General features: G+C 35.2%; 1 protein-coding gene across 6 annotated transcripts in view; it reads right to left on the bottom strand.

Annotated features, from left to right (window-relative positions):
- AHI1 (Abelson helper integration site 1) overlaps window positions 1–11,567 on the bottom strand; it is a 211,851-nt gene that overhangs the window by 175,639 nt on the left and 24,645 nt on the right. For all 6 annotated transcript variants that reach the window (XR_009533948.1, XR_009533949.1, XM_060114693.1 and 3 more), the window contains exons 7-9: window positions 6,166–6,385; window positions 4,780–4,972; window positions 2,204–2,299 (exon numbers count right to left, since the gene is read on the bottom strand). Coding sequence is in view for 4 of the 6 variants with exons in the window: in XM_060114693.1 (XP_059970676.1) it covers window positions 2,204–2,299; window positions 4,780–4,972; window positions 6,166–6,385 (509 nt within the window). In the remaining 2 variants the exon portion in view is untranslated. The remainder of the gene's footprint in view (window positions 1–2,203; window positions 2,300–4,779; window positions 4,973–6,165; window positions 6,386–11,567) is intronic.

Here is an 11,567-nt window from a genome sequence, read left to right as displayed (position 1 = left end):
ACAAAGTGGAACTTGAATAAATAAGGCTTTATTATTTTTTAGTTTAAAAGATTAGTCATATATATGTGCTAAAAGAATCAAAAGTGCCTCTACCTGAGAATTAGGATAAAGTCTTATTTAAATCTGGACAAAGGTCCTTTGGGGTTCATTTGGACCACTCTGATAACTTTACAGTTATCTAGGACAGTCCTGGAACCAATGGTATAGGTTCTAAAACATTCGCATTTTAATTTGATTCATGCCACTTTCTCGATAGATATTCACGGAGCACCTTCTATGTGCCATTAATATGCGGAGAGTGATGATATTATAAAATAGAGAGTTTGAAGAGTGATATATTAAATGCAAAGAGATCTGGTAAAATAAGGACTAAAATATGTCCAACAAATTGGCCAAAAAGAATCACCAGTGACTTGAAAAGCTTACAGTCTAATGAAAGGGATATGTGTTCTAATAGAGGATACACATAGAATAATGTACACTTTAGTCCTGACTGCCATTTATATCAATGGCATAAAGTGGATAAATAAAAATTAATATGACACAAAGGTTAAAATGCTGTGAAATACGTTGTTTCCCAAGTGCAGTTTTCAGTAAATACTGCAGTTATGCACAAACCGTAGCATAAAAGGAATGAAAAGTTTCTAATAAGACCACAAGATGGCAATGTTTACTATGTGAAAGTGACCTTTTTTGCGTTTTTTTGTTTGTTTGTTTTTATTTTTGCCTTTTTCTTTTTTATTTAGTATGAGAGGGGGTCTAGAAAAAGATATAACAGGTTATAGAAGGGAGATTTTAGAAGGTACAATGGACTAAGTGATTCTTCAGCCTATCAGACTGCCATTCAGCAAGCAGACTGCACCTCTCCTAAAGCCTCTAACCCCCAACGTGGATTAAGTGCCCCATTTGGGTTTTCACAGCATCTACTCCATAGCACATAATCATATAGGTAATACGTTTACACAGAAACTGAACTGGAGGGCAAGAACAATGTCTAATTTATCTATGAATGCCCTATATTTAGCAGAGTGCCTGGCATTTCATAGACTATTTTCAGAGACTATTTACCATTTACATTTCAAATAGTAAATATCTGTTGAATGGATGGATGCACAAATGGAAAAGTTCTAGAAGATAATACAAAACAGGTTAATTACTCAAGACATTTTAAAACTCAAATTTAGGTTTAAAGTCAGAAATAAAAGAATTATGTAAGTAAAATGTCCCCCTTTTTAAACATTAATCTATCCACGTCTTTCATCTCTGCTGAAACATCCTAGTCAAGACACCATCATTTTATGCCTAGACTACAGCAAGAATTTTCTACCTTGATTTCCAGTACATACATTTGTACCCTCTCTAATCCGTTCTCCACTCAGCAAGATAATCTTTCTAACAAATAAATCAGATTGTTTCATCCTTTTGTTTAAAATCCTTAAATGGCTTCCCATTACTCTTTAAAGTTTATAATGGTGCCCTGTTGCTATAATGGCCCAAAGACCTTGTATTATCAAGGTCCTGTCTACCTCAGCAAGCTCTTCAGGCACCATTTCCCCTTCAGTCTCTGTCCTCCAATCTTAGTGGCCTTCTTGTGGTTATCTAGGTATTCCTTGCTCCTTCCAACATCAGGGTCTTTGCATAGCCTGTAGCCTCTAACTAGAACTCTCTCTTCCCCACTACTGCCATCCAGCTCATGCTCAGGTTCAATGTCTCTTTTGTAGGAGACCTTTTCCTGACCCCGCAGGATGTTTTCATCATCTACCCCATCCAACTTGAGAGTATTTATAAAAATTGTAATAAATGCTAAGTTGTATAATCAATTGTTTTATGTCTGTTTTTCTTGCTAGAATATGAAGGCCATGAGGTCAAGGAGTTTATCTTCTTTGTTCTCTGACTAGAACAGTGGCTGGCACATAAATAATAAATAATTTGTTGAGTTGAACAAATGAGGTCAGGGCTGTGTGTGTCTTTCTCTGTGCTGGATCCTTAGAGCCAAATAGTGTACCTGGCATACACTAAGCACTCAATAAATGTTTAAGAACCTGAATGAGCATCACCTGAGCTTGAATTAGTAACTCTTTACCATGACAATCTTACCTCCTTATCATAACTCCTTATATGAAACCAAACTGACTTGGAAAAAAGTAGACCATCAGATGTGAAGATTATTTTAAACATTGTTTAAAATGGATGAAAAACATACCTTGAGAAATGCCCAGGCGATTTTCCGGAAGCCACATTCTTGGTTTCGAATTTCAGAGTTGTTCTTAATTTCTTCCATGCTTAAGAAATCAAGAATCTGTAAATAAGCATAAAAAATTACTTCACAGTATACTAGGCTATCTAAAATTTAATATTTCCTAATAATATATTATTAAAATTTGAAAAATCCTCCCTTAGAGGGAAGAAAAACATTTTTATCTCATCTCACTCACTTTTGAGTTAACTCATCCAGTTAGTAAGGTCTATTTTTTTACCACTTTATCTTTTATCAATAAATCTTTAAGATTTATTTAAAATTCAAGACAAAGCATTAATTACCTCAAATATAGTCCTGGCAAAAATACACCAGGCACAAAATTCTTAAGCTTTGCTCTTTTTTTAATGTATGAGCGCAGACTTCAAAGAATTGTTTGTTTAAAAAACTCATGGCCTTAATCTGTGGGTTTTTCCTTGGATCAGCTTCCTGAAATTGGGTATTTTCTCTTTGGATATATGCTGTCATTAGGCTTCTCAAGAGAACTTCTTTCATATCTCTATCCTCACTGGATATTAAAGCTCATGGATTTGCAACAACCTGCCACAGAGACTACATGTATTCTAGGTACATGTCAGAGACTACCACTTACTGGTGCTTATCAAAAGCTCAGCTGAGATAACAAATCTTTATAGAGGACTGCTTAAAAAATAATATGCACTCTATTTATTCCTCTTCTTTATATACTTAAACTTGTCTTCAATGTAATACATTCTTAGTGAAAAATATGATGACAGTATAAGAAAAATATATAACGAAGTAAAAACTTATAATCCAGACCCATAGCTGATCAACATTAACATCTAGTTTATAGGTATCTAAACCTTTTTGTGTGTTCCAATGCTATTTGCAAACTATTTTCACATAATATGTAGTGGATAGCTTGAGTCAATACATACATATGTAGACCATTATGTTAATGGCTGCCTAGTATTCTTCTGTATTAGAAATATCATAAATTTAATAAAAACCATAATTTATTTAATCTTGCTTAAACTGGAGGAGAGGCTTTCTCTCCTTTCCTTTGCTTATGGAGAGATAACATGAAGAAGGGAAAAGAAATGTGGTATTTTAGATTCAAATTATCTTTAAATACTAATTACCTTCACCTAAAACTGGAGTAACTCTGGGATAATCACTTTATACTTCGAGCTTTCATTTCCTTTGCAGTAAAAAATTAGAAATAATAAGTCAGCTAATATCCAAACTATGTAAAAAACTCTTACAACTCAATAGTAAAAAAATAATCGGATTAAAAAGTGGGCTGAAGATAGGAAGAGACTTTTTTCTAAAGAAGACATCTGGCCAACAGGTATGTGAAAAGATGCTCTACATCAAACATCATCAGAAAGATGCAAGTCAAAACCACAATGGGATGTCACCTCACTCCTGTTAGAATGGCTATCATCAAAAAGATTAGAATGAGTGTTGGCAAGGATGTGAAGAAAAGAGAACCCTCATGCACTGCTGGTAGGCATGTAAACTGGTGAGGCCACTGTGGAAAACAATATGGAGGTTCCTCAAAAAATCAAAAATAGAACTACCACATGATCCAGCAATTTCACTTCTAGGCATTTATCCAAAAAACCCACAAAAACCCTAATGCAAAATTGTTCATTGCAGCATTATTTACAATACAGATGTGGAAACAACTTACATGTCCACTGATGAATGAATGCATACAGAAATTGTGGTATACACACACACACACACACACACACACACACACACACACACAAAATGGAATATTATTAAGCCATAAAAAGTAATGATATTTTGCCATTTGTGACAACATGGATGGATCCCAGGGCATTATGCTGAGTAAAATACGTCAGAGAAAGACAAATACTGTATGATCTCTCTAATATGTGGAATCTAAACAAACAAATAAACTAACCAAGATCATAAATACAAGAACAGATTATGGTTGCTGGGCGGGGGGCGTTAAGAGAAATACGTGAACTGGTTTTGGGTTTTTTTAGTTTAAATAAATTTAGTTCTTTAAAAAAAGTCAGCTCACAGGCGCTGTACTCCATAAAGCTTTCCCTGACTGCTATGACCCTCCACTAACCCTTGACATCTAAGAAGTTCTACTTCATTTTGGTTATATAATACATTGTATTAGTCAAGCAATCTGTGTATTTTCTTCTTTATTTCTCCTAGTAGTATACAAAATCTTAGGAAGTCTGATACAGCTAAATGAGTTTACTCTTTGTGAAAAGGGTTAAAAATGGAAGACCGCTTAGACATAGATTAGATTCATCAATTCAGTGAATAGTCATGGCATTGTTGTAGGATTAAATAATACAGAGTAAATCAAATGGCTAACTACTTGTACTAGTAAAGGCTCAGCAAAGACACGATTACTTGTATCTCCATAGCACATTACAAATACTTTATTCCTAGAGGTCAAATTCTCACACTACTTTGTTGTATTATTGATCTACTAAAATAATAGCTTATACTTGTGCTATTAAAATATTAACTAAAATTTAGTTTAAATTGCTCTATTCAATTCATACCTCAAAGAACAGGATGACTTTAGGACTCTCATCAAAATCTCGAAGCAAATAGGGAAAGTTTTCATTAAATATAATTTGTTCTTCCCACTCTGGAAGTCTTGATTTTAACTGTTTAAAGTCATATGGCTGGGTCATAATAGGAAGAATATAATCCACATTCTCTTTTTCATAGTAAGATGAAACAGGCCGTTCACTGTTCAAAAAAGATACTTCCATTAACACAGTTCTTTATAATTTTAAGGCAAGAAAAAAATAAAAATAGAGTGTTCAAGGTGAGGTGACCAAAAATAATAAATAGCCATGATACATAAGGAAAAAATTTTTATCTATCTAGAAAACTACAAATTTTATGTGACGTAAAAGTAGTAGTATCTTAGTTTCATCTTGTATTTACATACTATCAGTCAGTTTCATAGAATTATTTTATTATTTACACATAAAGTGAGAGGTGTGATTACACCTTTGGCATACAAAGCTGGAATTAAGTAACACCTTCAGAATCTTAAATGAGTTTGTGATAAATTAGTACATTAGATTTAAATAACAAAATGATCACAACAGCATTGTAAGTACTTTGAGGTGTGTCATATTTTCTTTGTATGCTCCAAGACAAATGAATAAGTGAATAACCTTTCTGATAATTTTCAAGTTTCCCAGGCCTGCCATTTTTCCAAACAAATAATTTTCTTTTGAATTCTAGTACTGTCATTTATTTTTTCAATATTATACTTTCTATTTGGGCCTTCAAACACATACTAGCTATAGAATTAATATTAGGAAAAATTAAATTCAAGACATTTGTCTCATCTGAGGCACAGATAACATATTAGCTTCAAAAGAAAAAAATGAGGTTAGAGACAATTAAAGCAGTGCCACATAAGATGATTTACAATGCAAGTTAAATGCCATACAATGAAAGTTAAGCTTGGGAGAAACTCTCTCAACTCCCCTTCACTTAAAATGAATTACTGGGGCTTCCCTGGTGGTGCAGTGGTTGAGAGTCCACCTGCTGATGCAGGAGACACGGGTTCGTGCCCCAGTCCAGGAAGATCCCACATCCTGCGGAGCGGCTGGGCCCGTGAGCCATGGCCGCTGAGCCTGCATGTCCGGAGCCTGTGCTCCGCAACAGGAGAGGCCACAACAGTGAGAGGCCCACGTACCGCAAAAAAAAAAAAAAAAAAAAAGAATTACTGAATTAACACATGTTCTCCATTTCTTCTATAAAACATACTGATCGATATCAATAGTTGATGAACACCTACAATTAGTATACCATTCTCTAATACAAATCTATAGCTCTATTCCCATTGTCTGTCAGTGGCAGAAGAGACTTCTGTGGTAGACAGTTTCAATTTCAAGGGTTGGCTGTGTAATTAAAAAAATTACCTGTCATCTTTCTTGACATATTGACCAGTATTCTCATCAACCACATGAATTTTCACCATCGGGTGAGAAATCATAAAATCTGACTTAAGTCGATCAGTTCGGTGAATGTAAACTCCCAGGACAAGGTCATCATCAAGCAAACATTTGGGATAAACTGGACTATCTCGGCTTGTTATTTCATGAACACCATCACCATCAGTGTCTTCATTATCATCTGAAACTACATGCATGGAAGAAAATCAATGTTATAATTAATTGTTCCCATAACAGTATACTCAACCATAAACACTGAATTTACAGATTATCTAATCCTAGTGATCCATGATTATTTGTCTTTGTTAACAAAGGCACTTCAAGGGAAAAGAATGAAAAAGCCAGATAATAGCAGACTACACTCTGAGAGTAAATACTGCATTTACTAATGCACTAAAATAGGGTGAGGTATCTTTTTTTCCCTAACAAGGACTAACAACACAGAAAGAAAAAAATGAGAGCCAAAGACAAAAAAGTAATTTCATTTAGAAATTTTCTAAGTGGAATATGTTATCACTCAAGTTTCTGCTTCTGGGTAGGATGCAGTAGGATGTTGCAGGTCAATGTTTCTGGTAACAACAACTTGAAAAAGCCAAAATAATTTTGAAAACCTTATTTTTAAAGGCATCAGAAAAGTACAGAAACAATGTATAGTAGATCGACTAAAATTCCAGAGAGAGAGAATCAATCAGGGGTAAGCTGATGGACTGGCAACTGTTTCAGTGTCTGGGGACATTTGCTGATTAGCATATGAGCAGAGGACCCAAGAAGAAGGTCACTACTGGGAGAAAGAGTAACCAGCAAAATTTTTAGTGGGTGCATGGGGTTAAGTGATAAATCAGCCTCAAACACAAGGCCAATGTGAGAGGCTAAAGAGGTAGTAAAATCTCCCAGTCTTGTGGTACTAGGAAACAATGACCCACCAGAGGGAGGGGCCTGAAACAAAACAGGCAAGGAGGAAGCCCTGGAGGGCATGGTCATTTTATGCCTACAGCCACTTTTCACCTGGGGTCACTTACCAATTCTGGGCGCATCTAGAGGTTGAGAATCCAGGCGTGCCCCCTGGTAGAAGGTCCCTACTGGGGGACAGAGAAACCAGCAGAGATTTTGGCATTCACGTGGGGCTGGAGTGACAAAATTGGAGACTTGAGGGGCCTCAAATGCACGGCCAGTCTCTCCCTCAAGACATTTGCCAAAACTTGAAGTTGCATGGGGCAGAAGGCTAAAGGACTAAGCTGAAACCTCTGACAGGCAAAACTGAATCTCCCCAAGTCTTTTAGGGTAGACAAGACAAATACCTGCCAGGCTCTCAATTTGAAACACCTGGAAGGGCACATCCTAGGAACAGGGCAAATCAGAGATAGAGTCTTACCAAAACTGCAACCCAGATCTGACTTAGCTCAGATTAGTTGAAATCAGTTGCCCACCCTGTCTGCCTAAAAGTGGAAAGAGGAAACCCTCTCTAGTGGAAGATAAAATCATCTGGAGCCTCTGGGATTCTATACACGATGTCCAGCATATAATAAAAAAGTTACTAGACATAAAAGAGGCAAGACTGTATGACCAATAACCAAGAGAAAACACAGAAAACAGAAGCAGACCCACAGATGATTCAGCCTGGAGTTAGCACAGGAAAGACAGACAAAATTATTTTAAAAAATAGAGACTTTCTATGGAGAATTGAAACTCATAAAAATAACAGGCATTATGGAACTGAAAAATATAATGTCTGAAATTAAGAATTCAATGGATGTGTCTAAAAGCATACTGCATACAAAGGAAGACATTAGTGAACTAGAAGAAAAATCAATATAAATATCCAAACCAAAGCATAATGGGAAAAAAAACAGAAGAATATGGGGGGAAAAAACATAAGAAACATGTGGATAAACTCAAAAGAGTTTGTGAAATTATAATCTAGAAAAACAGGAGAAGATGATGAAGAAGCCATATTTAAAGAAATAATGACTAAGAATTTTCCACAACTGATAAATGATATCAATCAGTAAACTCTAAGCAGGGTGAATTCCATCAAAGCTATATTTAGGCATAGCATGATAAAACATTGAAACCAAAGACAAAAGGAAAATCTAAACAGCAGCCAGAGGGAAAAAAAAGACAATAGTCCCCTCAAAGGGACAGAAATAAGACTGCAGTTGGGAACAAAAATGATGGAAGCCAGAAGACAACTGTATGATTTCCTGTAACCTAAAATTATATATTAGTAAATATGCTTCAAAAATGAAGGTAAAGTAAAGGCACTTTAACACAACAAAATCTGAGTGAATTAGCAGCCCTGCACTAAGAGAGAGAATATACTGAGTTCTTCAAGCAGATGAAAAATGGAAAAATGGAAATAAAGGGAAAAGTAAATTTTGGGGTGAATATAAATTAATATCAACTGTACAAAATGGTAACTGTAACATCTGTGAAGTTTAAAATATATGTAGGCCTAAAATACAGGATAAGAACCTAGAAGGCAGGAAGGGGGATAGATGCAGAGAAAGAAAGCACCTGACAAAATCCAAATGGAGTCAAACTATTCTCATGTTTTAGCAGTGTTGGAGAAGTGTATTTTGTTAGGGAGTTAGTTTGTACTAGACTATAATAAGTCAAGAATAAGCTTAACGTTCTTCAGGATATCAGCTAAAAGACAGTAGAAATATGTGTAATTAATAAGTTAGTAAGTTAATAGAGGGAATAAAATTTTTTCAAAAGAAGGCAAGGAGAAGAACATAAAACACTTAGGTCATACGGAAAAACTAACAGTGAGGTGATAAATCTAAGGACACAGAAAGGTCACAAACAAGAGGATATTGGGGGAGGCACAAGAGCACTTCGCATTTATTGGGCACCTGTCCTCAAGGAGTTCACAGCCTGGGGGCTGAGACCCCACATGTGCTGGAGTAGGAGAAGAAAAGAGGTGAAGGCAAAAAGGAAAGGAATACAGACATACTGTGGCCCAAACAAAGGGGGTACAAAGCAGGCACACACAGGGAGCCTAGGGGCTAGTAGAGGAATGAAGTACTGGCAAGCCCTGCCTAGACCTGGAGACCACGAACCAAGCACAGGTTTGAAGGTTGTCCTTTCTCAACCAGGTTGGTACCACCTAGGGGTACACTGTGGATGATGCTGGAGAAATGAGGAAGGGAAAAAATGTACTATGGAAACTCAAACCATAGTAGACTTTAAGGGAGAATGGTTACCAGAGATAAAGAAGGACACTGCATAGTGATTGCTATAGACTGAATGCCTGTGACTCCCCAAGATTAATATGTTGAAATCCTAACCTTCAATGAAATAGTATTAAGAGGCTGGGCCTTCAGAGGTCATTAGGTCATGAGGGTAGAGCCTTCATGAATGGGATTAGTGCCCTTATAAAAGAAAACCCAGAGAGCTCTCTTGCCCCTTCCACATTGAATCTGCAGGCACCTTGATCTTGGATTTCACAGCCTCCAGAACCATGAATAATAAATGTTTATAGTTTAAGCCATTCAGTCATGGTATTTTGTTATAGCAGCCTGAATGAACTAAGATAATAATAAAAGTGTCAATTTGAGAGAAAGATATAACAATCCTAAGCATGTATATATATTCAATAACATAGCTCCAAAATATATAAAGAAAAAAATGACAGAAATAAAAACAGAAATGCAAAATAATAATGGGAATTTTAATACTCATCTCAGTAGCTAATACAATAAGCAGACAAAAACAAAAAATCAGTAAGATGAGAACACAATAAACTTGATGTGATATACACAGGACACGATCACACCCAATGACATCAGAATTCATGTTCTTTTCAAGTGCACGTGGCGTATTTACCAAATCGATCATAAGATGGTCATAAAGAAAGCTGTGATAAATTCAAAAGATTGAAATCATTCACAATACGTTCTTTGACAACAATGGAAGATAAAAAACAAACAAACAAAAAAGAAGATAACTAGAAAATCACCTGCTGCCTGAAACTAAACAATATGCTTCTAAATAATGAATGATCAAAGGAGAAATATAAATGGAAATTAGGAAATATTTTTATGGAATGATAATGAATATAGAACATATCAAAAATTTGTGGGATGCGGATAAAGTAGGGCTTAGATGGTAACTTAATGTGTTAGATGTATATAAAGGAAGACTGAAATCTTAAAAAATCCATCTGTAAAGCTAGAAATCAACAGCAACTCAAACGCAAAGAAAGTAGAAAAAAGGAAATAATATAGATAGAAGAAATCACCAAAATCATACACAAATGTATAACAGATAGAAATAAAAGCTAGAGGTTGGTCCTTTAAAAATATTTATAAATTGAAAATCCTGAGACTAATGAAGAAATAAAGGGAATTTAATTACCAATATCAAGGGGTACCCTTTCAGAAACTATAGACATACAAAATTTGAAAATATATATTAAATGGACAAATTCCTCAAAAAATACAGTCTATCAAAGCTGATAGAAGAAACGGAAAATATGAAGTCTGTTATTTATGAAAGAAACTAAATCTGATTTAAAATTCTTTCCACAAAGAAAACCTTGGCCTAAGAGGCTTTATTAGTAAATTCTTCAAACATTTAAGGAAGATGTAACACCTATTTATACAAATACTTACAGAGAATTGAAAAGGGAAGTATTTCCCAATTCCTTTTGAGACCAGCAAAACCTTGATATTAAAAACTCTGTGTATTTTAAGAAAGAGTAGTACAAACCAATCTCTCTCATGACTACAGTTACAAAAATCCTTAACAAAGTATCAGCAAATCAAATCCAGTAATAAATTTTAAAAAAGAGAGCTAATACACCACAACAAAGTGGGTGCCCCCCACCTCTGCCAGAAACATAAAGATGGCTTAATAATCAAATAACGATTAACCACATTAATAGAAAAAAGGGTGAAAATTAATATGATTATGTTGATAGATGCAGAAAAAGCACCTGATAAAATTCAGTATCTAGTCATAATAATAATAAAAAAAACTATTAGCCAATTAGGAATAGCCGGTAATTAATCCAATAAGAGGTATTTACAAAAAAACCTATAGCAAACATCACAGTCAGTGGTGAAATACTGGAAGCTTTCCCCAAGGCTGAGAGCTAGAGAAGGATACTTGTTATTGTCACTTCTATTTAACACTGTAATCAAAGTCCTAGCCAGTGTTATCAAGGTAAGAATAAGGAGTAAGACATACGAACTAAAAAAGAAACAATAAAACTATCACTGTTAACAGAAAGACCTATTATAAAGCTATAGAACTAAGACATGGTGGTGGTGTTGGTACAAACCATCTAAGGATAGAGACTAGTGAAACCGACCAACTTACACAGTCGTGTTATGATAAAAGTGACACTGAAATGCAGAGGAAAA

Source organism: Mesoplodon densirostris, chromosome 12 (assembly GCF_025265405.1).
Source record: "Mesoplodon densirostris isolate mMesDen1 chromosome 12, mMesDen1 primary haplotype, whole genome shotgun sequence".
Taxonomy (NCBI): domain Eukaryota; kingdom Metazoa; phylum Chordata; class Mammalia; order Artiodactyla; family Ziphiidae; genus Mesoplodon; species Mesoplodon densirostris.
The sequence above is the reverse complement of the archived record's forward strand: the minus strand, read 5'-3'. Positions and strand labels throughout refer to the sequence as shown.